This window comes from Macaca nemestrina, chromosome 12, assembly GCF_043159975.1.
Source record: "Macaca nemestrina isolate mMacNem1 chromosome 12, mMacNem.hap1, whole genome shotgun sequence".
Lineage (NCBI taxonomy): Eukaryota > Metazoa > Chordata > Mammalia > Primates > Cercopithecidae > Macaca > Macaca nemestrina.
The window spans coordinates 10137595-10156923 of record NC_092136.1 but is presented as its reverse complement, the minus strand read 5'-3'; the positions used below and the strand labels follow the sequence as shown (position 1 = coordinate 10156923).

Genomic DNA, 19329 nt, shown 5'->3' with positions numbered 1-19329 from the left:
CGGCAACAAGAAGGGGGCTGTTCTAGGGCCCACTCTCGAAGACCAGGATGCTTGGGTCCTCAGAGGAGGTGGCAGGCGCCCGGCCTCCCTGGGCCAGGGACGGGGGAGGGGCGCCTGCCGGCGGGAGGCCCATTAGCCGGCTAAGTGCTCCCAGGGAGGGGGGACCGCGCAGCAGAAGAGTGGGTGAGGCGAAGCCAGGGCAGAGGGGGGCGGGAGAAGCTTTTCCTGCATTCAGCTAAGTGCGGCAGAAGAGGGTGGGCGACAGGGCTCTGCGGCGACCCCCGGCCCAAGTCCAGCTCTCCAGTGGTATTGCAGCCCCCGTCGCTCAGAAACCTCAGTGGGCTGATCCCGGACCGCCTTAAGCAGCGCCCTCTACACCCAGTCCCTCCAGCTGCTCCCCAACAGCCACTTCGGCCCCCAGCACCCTCCTTCCTCCATAGGCCTGAAGAATCAGGTCCTGCTGAGCCCCGCGGCAAAGCCCCCGACCGGTTCGCGTGCCCCTGCCCCAATCCTTGCTCCGGCTGCAGTCGCCGCCCCGGCCGCCAGGGGGAGCCGACGCGGGGCGGGCGGGTCCGACGCGGCGGGAGGGGGCGGGGCCCGGGAGGCCCCGCCCCGTCCCCGCCCCGCCCGGGCCCCGCCGAGACTCTGGTGGGTCCGGGACAGACTGGCGGGCGGGCGGGCGGGTACTGACGCCGCGGGGCCGAAGCGGGCCGGGCGGTGGGAGCAGCGGCGCCGTCAGTCCCCGTCAGGGCTCCGTGGGTCCCCGACCCGCCCCTGGCCCGGCCATGGCGGGCGCCCAGCCCGGCGTCCACGCGCTGCAGCTGGAGCCGCCCACCGTGGTGGAGACCCTGCGGCGCGGGAGTAAGTTCATCAAATGGGACGAGGTAAGCGTGCGGGCCCCTGCTCCGCCCCGATCCCGGGACTCTTTCTGTCAAGCTCGACCAGTCGCTGGGGACCCCTACCCCAGCCTCGCCTGCCCGTGGCGCCACCCTCATCCCAGCCTGGCGGCGCCCCGGAAACTTAAGTCCCCGATCGTCTCCGTAATGAAGACTTTGTCCCCCCAACTCCCAGTCTCTCAGCTCTGGAAAACTGGGCTCCACTCCTTGGCGCAGAGACTTTGAACCCCAATAAACCCCGTTCCCCCGTTTTCATTCGCCCTTCCCACCACTCCCTGCCAGACTAATTCTGGTTCCCCGATCCTGGCCTGGTCCCCAGACCCCTGCCCAGCACTAGACTCCCCGGCTGCAGGACCCTGACCTCCAGGCTGGCTTGGGGCATCCTCATTCTGGGTGTGTGCCAGGGCGTCCCTACTCTCCCCGGTGCCCTGCCTGAACAGTCCTCGTCCATTCATCATTTTTCCCCCTATTCTGGTTGGCACCCCTTCGCCCTGCTTCTAGATCCCAGCTCAGCTCCCTGCTCAGGTGGGAGCACCCAGTCACCCCCTAGGGAAGACTTTGCCCCCCAAGTTCCTCCACCCCTGGGAACTTTGCTCCCCACTCCTTAGGCTTGGGATCTTGAACCCCAATACATCCTGGCCCCCCTTTCCCTGTCCTGCCCCTGGTGCTTCCCAAATGCCCGTGTCCCCACCTTTGGCTGCCCATCCCCATCCTGGGTCCCCTCTTCTGCCCCCCTGGGCCTCTCCTTCCCCAGGGCCTCCACCCGGCCGGCCTGAGCTTCCTCTCGGCTCCTTCCCAGTCAGGCCACGGGCCTGGAAGACTCTGGGCTCTTTTCCGGCTGGGTGGGGCCCCGGGGTAGGCGTGGGAGCTGGGGGGAGGAGATGGGGGCGTGGCCCGAAGCGGCAGGTGTGTGAGGAGGGGTGCCTGGGTGCCCCAGAGGCCGGGGGAGACCCCTCCCCCCAGGCTGGCCTGAAGGGAAAAGTTTCTTCTTTTCTTTCCACTGTGATAAACCCAAATAAGGAAGTGGGAACAGGGAGAGGGCCCTGGGGGTGGGGTGGGGGGTGCGGACAGAGGCTTGGGGCAGGAGAGCAGGGGTCCTGGGCTGTCTTTGAGAGCCAGACCTCTGGGGAGAGGTTGGGGGGAAACCCGAGGGGCAGTACCCATAGACTCCCCTCCCCGCTCCGCACACCACTGGGGGGCCTCAGACTCAATGTAGGGTTGGGAATCCCGAGAGGGGCTCGGGGCTGGGTGTCAGCACACTGAAGTGGGGAGGCCTATGCATCCCCAAAGTTTTGAGGCCTTCTGTCCCTTCTGTTCCCAGATGAACACCCATACTTTGTAAGCAAAACCTGCCATGGGTGGGGCTGCTGCAATCCCCATTCTCCAGAAAAGGAAACTGAGGTCTGGAAAGCAGAGACTTATCCCAGGCCCCACAATGGGGTGTGGCTGAGGCCAGGAGCTGGGAGTGTCCGATCCCTGCTTCCCAGGTCACAGGACGCTGCAACCACACTGCCTGCAAGCAAGTCCTGGCTCCAATGACCTCGGGCAGGCTACGAAGTGTGCCTGTAACTAAGTGTCCTCATCTGTGAAATGGGAGTGACAACAGCACATCTCTTAGGCTGGTTAGGGGGCCTTTGTGTGCTCGAAGATGCTAGGTGCATAGAACTGTACCCGGTGTGCAGTAGGGGCGACGTGTGTATATGAGATGTATTGATAATGACAGTATTGTCCACCAGACACTGAGCAGCTGTTTAGGGGTGGTGCCCAGCATGAGGTGGGGTCCTTTTCTGGCTGGAAGAGCCTGGAATAGGAGGGTTCTACCTGTAGCCACTTGGTCAGTCTGGCCCTGGCTGAGTCTAAGCCCTGGAGAACAGTCCCTCTGGCTGCTGGTCCTGAGTCACACGGGGTGGCCCTGGGAGTTTGCCAGGGACCGGGCCCTTCTCAGAAAATGGTGCTGGCATGCACTTCCCTGCCCCCTGCCAGCTGCAGGGCTGTTTGAGGGAGGAAGAGCTCACTGCCCTGTCCTGAGAGTAGGGCGAGTCCCCTTCTAGGGGGACTGTTCTTTTGTAAGATGGGATGAGCTTTGAAGCTGTGAGGACCCCGGCAGATGTGGTAAGGTGAATAGTGGGCTTTGAGGCAGACCAAGGGGTCATCGTGGTATCCCAAGGGATGCAGAAGGGCAGTGGGAGTCAGACTTCTCACTTTCATGCCTTAAACATTCTGTAGTGGGGTGAATTACGGGGGCTGTCACCGTCACAGAGCTCTCAGCACTTCTGGGGAAATGGAGTCCAGGATGGGGGCTGGGGAGCCCTTCCAGGTGTGACACTGAATGTCACACCTAGGACCTTGGCTTTGTTCTGAGGGCCACAGGCAGCCACACAGGACCTGTGGACTGGATGAGGTTTTGTCTTAGCTCACGGGCAGGAACTCTGGGGTGCATGATGGGAGAGCCCCAGGGGCCAGGCCTGCACCACAGCCCTCACTCCCTGACCCCTGCTGCCCTGTGCCGTCCCCAGGAGACCTCCAGTCGGAACCTGGTGACCCTGCGTGTGGACCCCAGTGGCTTCTTCTTGTACTGGACAGGCCCCAACATGGTGAGGGGGGCCGCTGGTGCAGCTCGCTCAGGCCAAAGGCCCCTGTCCCAGACCCCTGCCCTGCCCGTGGGGGTGGGGCCGCACTGCAGGCTGACCTCTCCCACTGCTGCCCAGACAGGAAGTGCTCAGGGCAGGAGCTGAGGCTGGGGCTATAGCCAGGGGCTGGCCACTCCCTGGCCTGGGTAGGGAGCTTGGAAGCTCCTGGCTGTCACCCTACAGCCTCTCATACCCAGCCCGGCATCTGGTTCCCCCCAGGAGGTGGACACACTGGATATCAGTTCCATCAGGGACACACGGACAGGCCGGTACGCCCGTCTGCCCAAGGTGAGTGATGGAACCTGGGATTGAAGACCACAGCGAGGCTGTGAGGCCTGGGAGCTCCTCCTCACCCTTCGCTGTCACCTACTCAGGACCCCAAGATCCGGGAAGTTCTGGGCTTTGGGGGTCCCGATGCCCGGCTGGAGGAGAAGCTGATGACGGTGGTGTCTGGGCCGGACCCAGTGAACACAGTGTTCTTGAACTTCATGGCCGTGCAGGATGACACAGCCAAGGTGGGCTGGCACCACGGGGACAAGCGGGGAGTCACTGTCTTATTCTGTGAGTTGGCCGTCACTTACCGAACACCTGCTGTGTTCTAGGCTGCTCTGTGACCTACTGTGTACCAGAGATAGTTGTGGACCTGGGTTGTGGCTGGGCAGCCCCTCTGTCCCCCATTCACCGCCTCCCCGTGTATACTGGCCCCCCAGGTCTGGTCCGAGGAGCTGTTCAAGCTGGCTATGAACATCCTGGCTCAGAACGCCTCCCGGAACACCTTCCTGCGCAAAGCGTGAGCCCCAGGCCACCTGAGGGGGAGCCGGGGGGTTCACGTGGCCGTTTTCAGGGTGTGACCTCTTCACCTGCCTCCCCAGATACACGAAGCTGAAGCTGCAGGTGAACCAGGATGGTCGGATCCCCGTCAAGAAGTGAGCACCCCTTCCCCCAGCACCTTCCTCCTGCCCCGACCTTGGTAGCCTTTGTCTTCCACTGACCCTCAACCCCTCCTGCCCGCATCAGCATCCTGAAGATGTTCTCAGCAGACAAGAAGCGGGTGGAGACTGCACTGGAATCCTGTGGCCTCAATTTCAACCGGGTGTGTGGGGTGGGGGCAGGGGCGGGGTGGGGTGTCATGGTGGGCACCCACCCTTCCGGGGCTGGCTGCCCCTGGCCTCTCACCCCACACTCCTTGACCTCCAGAGTGAGTCCATCCGGCCTGATGAGTTTTCCTTGGAAATCTTTGAGCGGTTCCTGAACAAGCTGTGTCTGCGGCCGGACATTGACAAGATCCTGCTGGAGATGTGAGCAGGGCCCAGCCTGCCTCCCACCCCTGTGCTCTGTGTTTGGCTTTTGCTTAGTGCACCTCTAGCTCAATGGGGAGAGGGGAAACTGGTGGGCCGGGTCCTGGAGCGCCGGGGGCGGGTGGGAGTGCCCGGGGAGAAACTGTCAATGATATGCCTGTGCTCAGAGCGGCTATTTCTGCCCCTCAGTTACAGGTAGCTCTGGGCTAACCCTGTACCAGGGTCGGTTTAATCAGCCCACTCTGCAATGGGGTCCAAGGCTCAGGTGTGTTGTGAGGTCTGGAAGCAAGGGGTGGTGGGCTGACCACTTGGCAGCTCCTCAGCCCTGGCCATTGCCAGTGCCCACTAGTCTGTTGCCTTGACAATCCTGAGTGGTCAGGAGAGTGAACGGGGAAACTGAGGCCCAGAGGTTGGCCGTGACTCACCCAGAGTCCCACTCACTGGGTGCCAGACCCAGGAGTAGGCTTTCTGACTCCTTTGCCCAGGGCAAGGGCTTGGTGAGGGGATGGGAGCCCTGCAAGGCTCCATCCTCACCCGGCTTCCTGCCCCCTCCAGAGGTGCCAAGGGCAAGCCATACCTGACACTGGAGCAGCTCATGGACTTCATCAACCAGAAGCAACGCGACCCGAGACTCAACGAAGTGCTGTACCCACCGCTGCGGCCCTCCCAGGCCCGACTGCTCATCGAAAAGTATGAGCCCAACCAGCAGTTTCTGGAGCGAGGTGAGCTGGCCAGGGTGCAGGTGGGCGGGGGCAGGTGGGGCCCCAGCTGACCCTGCTGATCCCCTCCCACCCCAGACCAGATGTCCATGGAGGGCTTTAGCCGCTACCTGGGAGGCGAGGAGAACGGCATCCTGCCCCTGGAAGCCCTGGATCTGAGCGCCGACATGACCCAGCCGCTGAGCGCCTACTTCATCAACTCCTCGCATAACACCTATCTCACTGGTGAGCGGGGAGCAAGGGTGGGGCCCATGACCTCTGCCCTGTAACCCTTGCATTGCCCCACTCCTCCTGGGTCACAGTCCTTTTGGCCCATTTGCTCATTCATCGGCCCATTTGCTCATTCATCGGCCAGTGCTGGGGATGCAGGCAAGGAACAGGCAGCGGCCCTGAGCAGGGGGGCCTCTCTGCGGGAGCGTGCCCCATGGTGGCTTTACCAGGCAAGGACTGGAATGGCTTGTGTTAGGGCCTGCAGCAGGAGAGACTGCAGGGTGCATTTTTTTTTTTTTTTTTTTGAGATGGAGTTTCGCTCTTGTTGCCCAGGCTAGAGTGCAATGGCACGATCTCGGCTCACCGCAACCTCTGCCTGCCAAGTTCAAGTGATTCTCCTGCCTCAGCCTCCCAGGTAGCTGGGATTACAGGCATGCGCCACCATGCCCGGCTCATTTTGTATTTTTAGTAGAGACGGGGTTTCTCCATGTCGATCAGGCTGCTCTCAAACTCTCGACCTCAGGTGATCTGCCTGCCTCGGCCTCCCAAAGTGCTGGGATTACAGGCATGAGCCACCGCGCCCGGCCTGCAGGGTGCTTTTCAGAGGCTGGAAGGGGGTTGGGTGTGGTGACTCATGCCTGTAATCCCAGAACTTTGGGAGGCTAAGGCAGGCAGATCACTTGAGCCCAGGTTTTAAGACCAGCCTTGGCAACATAGCATGACCCCATCTCTACAAATAATTTTTTAAAAATTAGCTGGGTATTGTGGCGCATGCCTGTGGTCCCAGCTGCTTGGGAGGCTGAGGTGGGAGTATCCCTTGGTTCTGGGAAGGTTGAGGCAGGAGTAAGCTGTGATTGCACCACTGCACTCCAGCCTGGGTGACAGAGTGAGACCCTTTCTCAAAAAAAAATTAAATAAATAATAATTTAAAAAAAAAGCAGAGCCGGGCGCGGTGGCTCAAGCCTGTAATCCCAGCACTTTGGGAGGCCGAGACGGGCGGATCACGAGGTCAGGAGATCGAGACCACCCTGGCTAACCCGGTGAAACCCCGTCTCTACTAAAAAAAACAAAAAATACAAAAAACTAGCCGGGCGAGGTGGCGGGCGCCTGTAGTCCCAACTACTCGGGAGGCTAAGGCAGGAGAATGGCGTGAACCCGGCAGGCGGAGCTTGCAGTGAGCTAAGATCCAGCCACTGCACTCCAGCCTGGGCGATAGAGCGAGACTCCGTCTCAAAAAAAAAAAAATAATTTAAAAAAAAAAAAAAAAGCAGAAAGGAAGCTGGAGGGGGCAGGGTGCAGAGTGCTGGGGACAGGTGCCTGTTAAGAGAGGGAGAGCAAGGCAAGCTAGGCCCAGGGACCCAGAGGCACTTGGATTCATCCTGAGTGGGAGGGAGAGGCCTTTTGGAGGGTGAAGCAGAAGAGGTGATGTGATCTGATATGATATGTTCTTAGAAGGATGATGCCAGGTGCTCTGTAGAGACTGGATTCAGGCCAGGAGCAGTGACTCACGCCTGTAATCCCAGCACTTTGAGAGGCTGAGGTGTGTGGATCACCTGAGGTCAGGAGTTTGAGACCAGCCTGGCCAACATGGTGAAACCCTGTCTCTACTAAAAATACCAAAATTAACCAGGCATAGTGGTGGGCACCTGTAATCCCAGCTACTAGGGAGGCTGAGGCAGGAGAATCGCTTGAACCAAGGAGGCGGAGGTTGCAGTGAGCCAAGGTCCTGCCACTGCACTCCAGCCTGGGTGACCGAGTGAGATTCGGTCTCAGAAAAAAAACAAAGACAGAGAGATTGGATTGGAGGCAGGGAGGCCTGAGCCTTCCACACAGGAAGTGGTGTGAGCTGTGCCAGGGCCAAGATGGGTGGAGGGAGGGAGGAGAGGGGCGATTGTTGAGTCAGTGGGGAGCTATAGTGAGCCTCGGGGATGACTCCCCCAGCTCACGCTGGTGGGATGGTCAGGTGGTGGGTATCCATCTGAGAGATGGAGAGCCCTCTGCAAATCCAGCATGGCCTGGTTCCGGGTGGCGCCGGGATGGTGAGGAGCTGGGCTGGTGGGCGGCCTTGGTGACAGAGCCTTGCCCCTAGCTGGGCAGCTGGCCGGGACCTCGTCGGTGGAGATGTACCGCCAGGTGCTGCTGTGGGGCTGCCGCTGTGTGGAGCTGGATGTGTGGAAAGGACGGCCGCCCGAGGAGGAACCCTTCATCACCCATGGCTTCACCATGACCACGGAGGTGCCTCTGCGCGACGTGCTGGAGGCCATTGCCGAGACTGCCTTCAAGACCTCGCCCTACCCCGTCATCCTCTCCTTCGAGAACCACGTGGACTCGTGAGTGAGCCCCTGGCATGAAACCCCATGGACCCAGGGACAGCCCTCCCGCCTCAGTGCTGTTGGACTGCTCAGGGACCTCCAACCCTGTGAACCGCCACTGACCTGTCCTGTAGACCCCAGTTTCCCCTAGGGACCTCTGATCTCTGACCTCGGCTCCGCAGGGCAAAGCAGCAGGCAAAGATGGCTGAGTACTGCCGCTCCATCTTTGGAGATGCGCTACTCATCGAGCCTCTGGACAAGTACCCGGTACGGGGGCTCAGAGCGAGGGTGGGGGTATGCGGGCCACGGTGCTGTGGACCTGGTCCAGGGCCCTGACTCGTCCATGCCTGCCCAGCTGGCCCCAGGTGTTCCCCTGCCCAGCCCCCAGGACCTGATGGGCCGTATCCTGGTGAAGAACAAGAAGCGGCACAGACCCAGCACAGGTGGCCCAGACAGCGCCGGGCGCAAGCGGCCGCTGGAGCAGAGCAATTCGGCCCTGAGCGAGAGCTCCGCTGCCACTGAGCCCTCCTCCCCGCAGCTTGGTAGGCCCCAGCCTGGCCCACCACCCTGACCTGACCCCAGCCTCTGGCCTCATGCTGTCGGCGCTGTGACACTTCATCCCAGACCCCCAGCCCACCCTCCCGCCTCGCTGTGCACCTGTTCCCACAACTGGCCTCTCTCCTCACCACCTGTTGGCTGGTGTGGGGCCTCTGACCCCTGACCTCAGGTGCATGCCTCACCGAGCTGCATTGAGTCCACCTGCCCAGTTAGTTATCATTTCAGCTCACCTCTGACCTCTTACCCCTGACGATTCACCTCACTATGCCCCCTCCTTAGACATGGCTCTGACTTACCCGTGACCTGTAACCCCTCTGTGTCATCTCTTACCCCGCTATTAAGGCTGTGATACCCTACTTCCTGACTTCTCACCCTACTGAACCACCCTATCTGCCTCCCTGCTGAATATCACCCCAGACCTTTACCTTTGACCTATGACCCCTCTCAACCACTACTGGATTTAATACTGTCTGACCCCTGACCTCTTGGCCTCTCCCCAAGCCACACTTCTCTGAGAGTACCCCTTGAATTCCCCACTGAGTCACCTGCACACACTGGGAAAAACCCCTCCACGCTTCCTAAGCAGCTGTGTGGTCCTGACCCCTGACCTTGTGGCCCTGTCCTCTGCAGGGTCGCCCAGCTCTGACAGCTGCCCAGGCCTGAGCAACGGGGAGGAGGGGGCCCTTGAGAAGCCCAGCCTGGAGCCTCGGAAGTCTTTGGGTGAGGAGGGCCTGAACCGGGGCCCCTATGCTCTTGGACCTGCTGACCGTGAGGATGAGGAGGAAGATGAGGAAGAGGAGGAGCAGACAGACCCCAAAAAGCCGACCACAGATGAGGTCAGGCCCGGAGGGCGGGCAGGTCGGGGAGGTAGCATCTATTTACCTCCCAAGCAGTTTATTACCTCCACTGGGGGCTGAGGGTCTGACCACCACCAAGACCGACATCGCCCTGCGCCCTGGGGCTCAGTGTGGGTGTGAGTGAAGGTGGGAGGAGGGGTCTTCAGTCATCAGGAATGGAAACAAGCATACAGTTTTCCTGGTGATGTGGCCTGGGAGGTGCGAGTTAGGGCACAGAACTGGCAGAGGGCAGCCCTGGGCAGGGAGGTGGGGCTGGCAGAGCTCAGGAAGGGGGACAGCATGTGCAAAGGTCCTAGGGCAGAGCCAGGGGGTGCAGGAGCGGGGAGTGTTGAGTAGCTGTGAGGAGTGGTATAGAAAAAACCAGTCTGGGCCGGGCGCGGTGGCTCAAGCCTGTAATCCCAGCACTTTGGGAGGCCGAGACGGGCGGATCACGAGGTCAGGAGATCGAGACCATCCTGGCTAACACGGTGAAACCCCGTCTCTACTAAAAAATACAAAAAACTAGCCGGGCGAGGTGGCGGGCATCTGTAGTCCCAGCTACTCGGGAGGCTGAGGCAGGAGAATGGCTAAACCCGGGAGGCAGAGCTTGTAGTGAGCTGAGATCTGGCCACTGCACTCCAGCCTGGGCGACGGAGCGAGACTCCGTCTCCAAAAAAATCTGAGCCGGGCATGGTGGCTCACACCTGTAATCCCAGCTACTCGGCAGGCGGAGGTACGAGAATCCCTTGAACCTGGGAGGTGGAGCTTGCAGTGAGCTGAGATCGCGCCGTTGCTACGATTTTGTAGCCTGGGCTACAAAAGGAGACTCTGTCTCAAAAAAAAAAAAAAAAAAAAAGACATTGCTATAAAGACAATTACTGGGGCAATTAGTGAAATTTAAAGATGAACTACATATTAGATAATATGTCAATGTTTTGTTTCCTGAATTTAATTATTGTATTGGAGTTATATAAGAGAATGTCCATATATGCTGAAGTATTTATGGGTAAAGGGTCATGATGTCTGTAATTTACTCCCAAATGATTCAGTAAAAGTAATAATTTTAACACCTATATGTGCTGGGCGAGGTGGGTCACACCTGTAATCCCAGCACTTTGGGAGGCCGAGGTGGGCGACTCACCTGAGGTCGGGAGGTTCAAGACCAGCCTGGCCAACATGGTGAAACCCCCTCTCTACTAAAATTACATAAATTAGCCGGGCAAGGTGGTGGGCGCCTGTAATCCCAGCTACTTGGGAGGCTGAGGCAGGAAAATTGCTTGAGTCAGGTGGTGTCCAGGGCGCATCAGTGAGACTCTGGGAAGAAGATTGTTGGCACCACCAGCAGTGCGTGGATAGTGGTGGGAAGAGGGTCAGCACCTCCTTCATGGGGGGCAGGTGAGGGAATGGCCAGCTGTGGCGGGAATGGCACTGCTGACCCTGGGTTGGGGCCCACAGGGCACGGCCAGCAGCGAGGTGAATGCCACTGAGGAGATGTCCACGCTTGTCAACTACATCGAGCCTGTCAAGTTCAAGTCCTTTGAAGCTGCTCGAAGTGAGTAGGGGTGGGTGGCAGCCATGGGAGCTTGCCCAGCTCAGCCCTGCCAGGTCTGATGCCGTCTCTTGGCTCACCCCAAGAGAGGAACAAATGCTTCGAGATGTCGTCCTTCGTGGAGACCAAGGCCATGGAGCAACTGACCAAGAGCCCCATGGAGTTTGTGGAGTATCCTTTGAAGGTGCTGTGGGCGGGCAGGCCAGAGTGGGGCGCTTGGAGGCTGGCTGCGGTGTTCTGTCCCCACGTGTGCCACCTGCACAGGGTGCTGGCCCTCTGGCGGCCCTCCTGCACCCTGGCCTGTGGCTTGGGCAGGTCCAGGCAGTCTCAGGGGGCATGGCTAGGCTGAGAAATGGAGGCTGGGGCCGGGCGCGGTGGCTCAAGCCTGTAATCCCAGCACTTTGGGAGGCCGAGATGGGCGGATCACGAGGTCAGGAGATCGAGACCATCCTGGCTAACACGGTGAAACCCCGTCTCTACTAAAAAAACAAAAAATACAAAAAACTAGCCGGGCGAGGTGGCGGGCGCCTGTAGTCCCAGCTACTCGGGAGGCTGAGGCAGGAGAATGGCGTGAACCCAGGAGGCGGAGCTTGCAGTGAGCTGAGATCCGGCCACTGCACTCCAGCCTGGGCGACAGAGCGAGACTCCGTCTCAAAAAAAACCAAAAAAACAGAAATGGAGGTTGGGTGTGGGAGTCACAGGAGCACCTGGCTGAGGCCGGAGGTGAAGGCTGATGGGGTGGGCCTTGGCACCTGTGTGGCCCCTGACCACCAACCTCAGATACAACAAGCAGCAGCTCAGCCGCATCTACCCCAAGGGCACCCGCGTGGACTCCTCCAACTACATGCCCCAGCTCTTCTGGAATGTAGGGTGCCAGCTTGTTGCGCTCAACTTCCAGACCCTCGGTGAGCCCTGGCCCCCTCCATCTTGATCCCGACCCTCAGTCTTACTGACTTCTGACCCATGATCCTGCTGGTCTTGCCTGAACAGACCTCTGACCCTGTCTAATCCCAGATCCCAGGGGATCCCAGCCCCCGACTCACCCGCCTCCTGCCCTTGGCTGATGCCAGACCCCTCCCCTGTCTGATCTGTCCTGGATCTGGACCCTGATGCCATTTGAGCCCACCCCTGGCCCTGGACCTTGGATGCCATCTGACCTGATGGTCTCCCGTTCCCCACATGGCACCGTCCTGCCTGATCCCTGGCCCTGCTCGACTGGCCCATGGCACCCCAGATGTGGCGATGCAGCTCAATGCGGGCGTTTTTGAGTACAACGGGCGCAGCGGGTACCTGCTCAAGCCGGAGTTCATGCGGCGGCCTGACAAATCCTTCGACCCCTTCACTGAGGTCATCGTGGATGGCATCGTGGCCAATGCCTTGCGGGTCAAGGTGGGGCCTGGGGGTGCTCAGGCCAGGGATGTCCTGGGGGCAGGACTCTCAGCATCTGCCTCACCTTCCTTGGCCCACCCCCCAGGTGATCTCGGGGCAGTTCCTATCCGACAGGAAGGTGGGCATCTACGTGGAGGTGGACATGTTTGGCCTCCCTGTTGACACGCGGCGCAAGTACCGCACCCGGACCTCTCAGGGGAACTCGTTCAACCCCGTGTGGGATGAGGAGCCCTTCGACTTCCCCAAGGTGAGCCTGGCCCCCGCACCTGCTCAGGCACAGGGCAGATCCAGCACAGACCGCCCCGGTTCTCGGGTGGGAGAACAAAAACCAAGCACACTGTTGGCGACTGGGGATCAGAAAGCGGGGGGCACCATGGGTCCCCCAGGACCTGCCTGTCCGAGCGTCAGGCTCCCTGCCCTCTTCAGGGTAAGACACCAGGGTGAGAAGGTGAGATGGGGTTGGGGGGTGTCAGCTAGAGATCTTGTATCCTCTGCGAGGAGTGAACGCAGCCTGCCCCATCTCGGATGCAGGAGCTGAGGTCACAACCCCAAGCTCATATCCGCTCTTCCGCACCCTGCACGGCCCTGCATGGACGCGGCCTCTGCTCCCAACCTAGGCGCATGCGTTCTTGGTTTCCTGCTCATGGCTCACTCGCGTTTCTAAACTGGCGATGACCAGAACTGTCTGTGGGGGCCCTGAAGGGGCCTGGCTGCCTGTCATCTTGCCTCAGGGTCCTGATGGCTATAGTCATCCATTAGGCCAGGCCATGGAGTTGGGGTCAGCCATCAGCTTAGTGGAAATGGTGACTGATGGTCAGTAGGCCAGCTTGTCTGAAGGTCTGCTCTGTTAGGCTTTGATGGCTGTGGTTAGCTGTGGCCTGGTAGCCACGGTGGCTCAGGGTCAGCCCCGTGGCTCAGCTCCAGTCTGGCCCACAGGTGGTGCTGCCTACGTTGGCTTCACTTCGCATCGCAGCCTTTGAGGAGGGGGGTAAATTTGTAGGGCACCGGATCCTGCCTGTCTCTGCCATCCGCTCTGGTGAGGCCTTGGTGGGCGCTGGGAAGCACAGCGGGCAGTGGGTAGGGCCCCCGCCTGGCCTAGCAACCCAACCTTGCCTTCCTGCCCACCCAGGGTACCACTACGTCTGCCTGCGGAACGAGGCCAACCAGCCGCTGTGCCTTCCGGCCCTGCTCATCTACACTGAAGCCTCGGACTACATTCCTGATGACCACCAGGGTGAGCTGGGGGCGGGCAGGGCCGGCCTGGCCAGGGAGTGTGAGGGACAAGGGCCATCCCCAGGGTCTGGGAGTTGCCGAGCTGGATGGCCCCGACTGAGTGGGGAACAGATCCACAGATCCAAGGACAAGCTCTGGAATTCCTCATTGTGACCAGAGCTGGCGGGTGGGGGTGGCCTGGGGGCCTGTCTCTGAGACCCTGGCCTTCTGCCTCCCCGCAGACTACGCGGAGGCCCTGATCAACCCCATTAAGCACGTCAGCCTGATGGACCAGAGGGCCCGGCAGCTGGCCGCCCTCATTGGGGAGAGTGAGGTGAGCCGGGGCAGGGCAGGGCTCAGGCTCACTGTGACCCAGGGGGCCGCTGGACACGACCGCTGTGGCCACGTGAGGAGGAGGCTTCTGGTCTCTCTAGTGCAATAGGCTTGGCAGCCCTGGGATTTTGAGGAGATGAAAACCACCCATTTGCATTCAGGATGCCTTCAGGTCAGACCTGGGCTGGAATTCCTCCAGCCTATACAGGCTCCGAGTGGGGGTACAGGGGTCCCACTCACTTTGTCAGGGCAGTGCGAAGCCACAGAAGCTGTTCATATGTGGTGTCCTGGGAGCCATGAGGAGGGCAGTGGCTTCCGTGGGGAGGGGTCAGGCTCAGAGGTTCACCTGTGCTTCCAGACCCAGTCCCCCCGGGGCCTGTGGCAGGCAGGCAGGGAGAGATGACTGCAATTAGGGCTGCCCGGAGCTGTTAGTGGAGAGGCTGGTGCCCACTCTGCGGCTGGTGGAGTCCTCTGTTGATTTAATCAGGAGCTGAGCAGCAAGGAAAATGAGCGACTGTAGGCAAGCCTGGGGGACATAGGCAGGGGAGGAGAGGAGGCTTGGGGCTGGGCCAGGCCTTTCCAGAACAATCTGGGTGTTCCTGAGCGCATGCAGTGGGCTGGCATTATGTTATCTTCCCCACAGCCCATGTGGAAAAGGGGTTTAGAAAGGCTTGATTTATAGCTCTTTTCATGCAGACAGCCTCCCGTTACAGAGCAGCCCAGCAGTGGCTTGGACTAAGGGAAGCTGCCAGGGGTGCTAGGGGCCCCGGGAGGTGGTAGAGGACAGAAGGGTCTGGAGGGAACAGCATTTCTGGAAAGAGCATTCTCCTTTCTCCCTATAGGCTCAGGCTGGCCAAGAGATGTGCCAGGACACCCAGTCTCAGCAGCTGGGGTCTCAGCTGTCCCCAAACCCCACCCCTAGCCCACTGGATGCCTCCCCCCGCCGGCCCCCCGGCCCCACCGCCTCCCCTGCCAGCACCTCCCTCAGCAGCCCAGGTAAGGAGCAGCTCGGGTCAGGGGTGGGCTGCAGGGAGGTGCCCCACCACCCTGTCCTTCAGCTCCTCACAGGGCCTCTGCTCCCTAGGGCAGCGCGACGATCTCATCGCCAGCATCCTCTCAGGTAGGGGGCGGGGTACCTGGAGGCCGGGGGGCTGCCTTGCAGTTTCCCCCACCCCCCGCCTACCTTTCCTCTGCCACTCCCAGAGGTGGCCCCCACCCCGCTGGATGAGCTCCGAGGTCACAAGGCTCTGGTCAAGCTCCAGAGCCGGCAAGAGCGAGACCTGCGGGAGCTGCGCAAGAAGCATCAGCGGAAGGCAGTCACCCTCACCCGCCGCCTGCTGGATGGCCTGGCTCAGGCACAGGCTGAGGGCAGGTGCCGGCTGCGGCCAGGTGCCCTGTGAGTGTCTGGGCCTCCTGTGTGCTATGTGTGCTGGGTGCACTGAAGTGAACATGGGGGTCGGTGGGCATGGAGAGATGGCAAGAGCCGCTCCTTGACTCCCAGGGAGGAGGGTTCGGGTGCAAGGATGGAGGAGGCTTTCCACACCAGGCACCTCCGTGTCCCCCAGGGAGTGACATCTCTTTTGAAGTCCATGAGGAGCGTGTTGCCCAAACAGGCTCCCATCACTTGTGTGGAGCTAACAGGCCTCCTGGTTTGCATAACAGACCTGGCCCCATGGGGTGGTGTCTGCCATCGCTTGCCGGGGTGTGCCCCCCCACACACCCTTCCCATCCCAGTTCATGTGACGGACCCAAGCATCACCCAGAGGGGTTCTCCTCGCAGAGGCGGGGCTGCTGATGTGGAGGACACGAAGGAGGGGGAGGACGAGGCAAAGCGGTATCAGGAGTTCCAGAACAGACAGGTGCAGAGCCTGCTGGAGCTGCGGGAGGCCCAGGTGGACGCAGAGGCCCAGCGGAGGCTGGAGCATCTGAGACAGGTAGGAGGCCTGCAGTGGCCAGGGAAAGCCTCCTGGATAGACTGGTCATCGACCCGGCATCACCTGTCAGCTCCCTGTGTCCATAGGCTCTGCAGCGGCTCAGGGAGGTCGTCCTTGATGCAAACACAACTCAGTTCAAGAGGCTGAAAGAGATGAACGAGAGGTGAAGGCCTAGGATGGTCTATGGGAAGGGCTGGGGACTTCTAATACAGAAGGAAGGCAGAGTCTGTGCTTCTGCCGCTGACCCCTCCTTTTTCCCTGCTGGCTTCTCAAGGGAAAAGAAGGAACTGCAGAAGATCCTGGACAGAAAGCGCCATAACAGCATCTCGGAGGCCAAGACGAGGGACAAGCATAAGAAGGAGGCGTAAGGGCACCGGGGCCGGGGGCCACCTGGGTACTGGGGAGGCAGGGCGGGTGTCTGGGCCCCGAGCCATCCTGCATTGCTCCCGTGCAGGGAACTGACGGAGATTAACCGTCGGCACATCACTGAGTCAGTCAACTCCATCCGTCGGGTGAGTTGGGCTCCTGGGCCACCCTACCCCACGTCCCTTCCTTCACTCATCAGACACCCTTCTCCGTGCCTGGCCTGGTGCCACGTTGCCCTCAAAGTTCTTCTAGAGCCTTTCTCGAGTGCCCAACAGCTCCAGGGTACCCGCATCATACCCAAAGCCAACTGTCTGCACCAGTGCCCCTGGCTTTGGTGTCCTTGGGCCCGGTCCTTTCACAAACCTGATACATCACCCTGGGAGCCTTCACCCACCTGACTTCCTTTATTTTTCTTTGAGACAGAGTCTCACTTTGTCACCCAGGCCGGAGTGCAGTGGTGCGATCTTGGCTCACTGCAACCTCTGCCTCTTGGGTTCAAGCAATTCTCTTGCCTCAGCCTCCCAAGTAGCTGGGATTACAGGCGTCCGCCACTACGCCTGGCTAATTTTTGTATTTTTAGTAGAGATGGGGTTTCACCATGTTGGCCAGGCTGGTCCGGAACTCCTGACCTCAGGTGATCTGCCCACCTCGGCCTCCCAAAGTGCTGGGATTACAGGTGTGAGCCACTGCACCTGGCCTTGCCCACCTGACTTCTATACCCAGCCAGAGCCTCGAGGCCCTAGCCCCTCAGGGCCCCTCAGCTGAGCCCTTGCCCACCCCTGTAGCTGGAGGAGGCCCAGAAGCAGCGGCATGACCGTCTTGTGGCTGGGCAGCAGCAGGTCCTGCAACAGCTGGCAGAAGAGGAGCCCAAGGTGAGGCCATGGGCGAACAGGCGGGCAGATGGGGTGCAAGGCAGCCAGGTCTCGCCTGTGATGCCCGTCCTCCTCCCACAGCTGCTGGCCCAGCTGGCCCAGGAGTGTCAGGAGCAGCGGGCGAGGCTCCCCCAGGAGATCCGCAGGAGCCTGCTGGGCGAGATGCCGGAGGGGCTGGGGGATGGGCTTCTGGTGGCCTGTGCCAGCAACGGTCACGCACCTGGGAGCAGCGGGCACCTGTCGGGCGCTGACTCGGAGAGCCAGGAGGAGAACACGCAGCTCTGAACTGGCTGAGCAAGAGGTGGCCACAGGGCCAGGGTGGGCGCTGGGTGGAGGGCAGGAGGCAACGACACTAATGCTTTTTTTTTTTTAACTTTTTATCTAGAAATTTTATTTTTTTAAACCTGGGGCAAGTACCTGAGCTAACTCCCTTCATCCTCCTGGGGCCCCTCCTTCCTGCCCTCAGTCTTAGGTTAGGGCCCTGGTCAGGGCTTTGCTCCCCGTGACACCCACACCCTCGAGGTAGCAGTGTCTCCTCCCTTCCCTGGGAGAGCTGCTGGGGCTTCAGGAAGTAGGTGTCACATTTTTTCTCTATTCTTTGGGGATTTTTTTTACATGAATAAAAGTGGATTTCAGGGACCCTGTGTGCAGTGTGATTTGGGGTGAGAGGACTCTGTACGTTTCCTCATCTGTAAAATGGGCTTTGGGTGTTTGGTGGGGTTGAGGGCACGCTTCCAGCCAAGGACTGCTGGGTTGAACCTGAGCCTGCCCTGCCGAGTCTGCTGAGCTTCCCTGTTCCTGTTCCTCCATCCCCACGACTTTCATCTCTCCGAGGCTCTCCCTGTTCTCTCTTCGCTGAGGCTCGGGCCTCTGCTTCAGGAAGCCTTCCCTGCCCCGCTTCCTGTGGCCTGATATGACCCAAACGCCTAGCATCTTCTGCCCGGGCTGCTCTGGGCCCCCGACAGGCAGTTGACTCTATCGGGTGATGGATCAGCCAGGGTGGAGCAGGGCAGCTCAGAACCTGCCCAACGCCAGGGGACGGGGGTCTTCAGAGAGAGGTGGGCAGTAGGCCTGCCTGTGACCCTGGGGGAAGGGAAGTGGACAGTCACAGACACGCAGGGGCTGGGCCACCCAGCATACCCTCATCCCTGTGAGGGAGATATTATGCCTGTTTTACAGATGAGGAGACTGAGGCCCGGAGCCATCTCTCATGTGCCAGGCCACAGCTAAATCAAGATGTCCTGACCTGGAGGCAGGGCGGGCCTGGACCCTCCGTGGTGGACTGTCTTCAGCCAGCCTGGACCTGTCCTATGCCTCAAGACCAGCGAAAAGTCGCGGAGAGCCCACAGTGCGGGCTCGAGGGCGGGGCTGGGCTCGAAGCAGGGTCGGCTTGGCACCTCTTCAAGGCCTCTCCCAGCTTCCTGGCTCTTCCTAGGCTGCCCGCCTGCATCCCTCCTCCAGGGGAAGGAGGCCTCTTATCTGGGCTTATCTCCTGCCAATTGAGTATCTTCTCTGCTTTGTTTTTGCTGCAGCCTCAGGCAAACAGATGGGGTGGGGAGGCCAGGGAAATAGGCTCCGGAGTAGGGCCCTCCTCCCTCAGGGTCAGTGCAGTGGCCCCAGACTTCCTCACTTCTGCTGTGGGGCCCTGCCCTATCCCCTAGTTCTGCTCACTCCAGTGTATTCCGTATCCAGGCTCCTCAGCAGCCAACTCCCATCTTCCTGACTAGCTGGTGTCCACTGAAGGACACCAGCTAAATTGCTAACTCCTGGGTGTGATATTCCAGCCCCTCGGAAGCCTGGCCTCTACTGCTCCCCTGTCCTTCCATGGGTCCACTCCTCCCTGCGCCGGGAGGGATGACCCTCACCCTCACCTTCAGGTAGCGGCTCTAGCCGCCTCCTCCCTGAAGCCCTCTGACTGCCCTGCCGACTTCGGGCCCTCGGGAGCTTCCGAGAGCAGGGCCGTCGCGCAACGGATCTCTGTGCCCAGCACGAAGCACCGGGCCGGGTTACAGGGGGGTCCAATAAATCTTTCTGGAACGGAGCCCCCGCTCTGTTCGGGTCCCTGCGTGAAGCCTCGGTTTCCAGCGACCGGGCTGCTGCCAGCCTGGCTCCGCCGCTCCCTCCCGCCCCGCGCGGTCTGCCAGGCCCCCGGGCCGGCCATACAGCAGCTGACCCAGCTAGGTCAGTCCTATAAGGGCTGACCCAAATAGGAGCA

General features: G+C 60.6%; 1 protein-coding gene across 2 annotated transcripts; it reads left to right on the top strand.

Annotated features, from left to right (window-relative positions):
• Window positions 1-701: 701 nt before the first annotated feature.
• On the top strand, window positions 702-19146 carry LOC105469511 (phospholipase C beta 3). 2 transcript variants are annotated; one of them, XM_011720613.3, is made up of 32 exons: window positions 702-884; window positions 3413-3490; window positions 3746-3814; window positions 3901-4041; window positions 4237-4316; window positions 4399-4452; window positions 4544-4619; window positions 4724-4824; window positions 5380-5546; window positions 5622-5768; window positions 7843-8083; window positions 8248-8332; window positions 8421-8607; window positions 9254-9459; window positions 10915-11011; window positions 11095-11179; window positions 11789-11913; window positions 12243-12397; window positions 12483-12644; window positions 13334-13433; window positions 13527-13631; window positions 13852-13943; window positions 14785-14938; window positions 15027-15062; window positions 15146-15338; window positions 15723-15876; window positions 15963-16039; window positions 16151-16240; window positions 16331-16388; window positions 17028-17114; window positions 17196-17415; window positions 18294-19146. In XM_011720613.3, the coding sequence occupies exons 1-31, from the start codon at window positions 786-788 to the stop codon at window positions 17397-17399; spliced, it is 3705 nt and encodes a 1234-aa protein (XP_011718915.1). In that variant the 5' UTR covers window positions 702-785; the 3' UTR covers window positions 17400-17415; window positions 18294-19146. The 2 variants fall into 2 exon arrangements, with proteins under 2 accessions (XP_011718915.1, XP_011718913.1); XM_011720611.3 differs by lacking the exon at window positions 18294-19146 and having other exon boundaries at window positions 17196-17753.
• The last annotated feature ends 183 nt before the right edge of the window (window positions 19147-19329 follow it).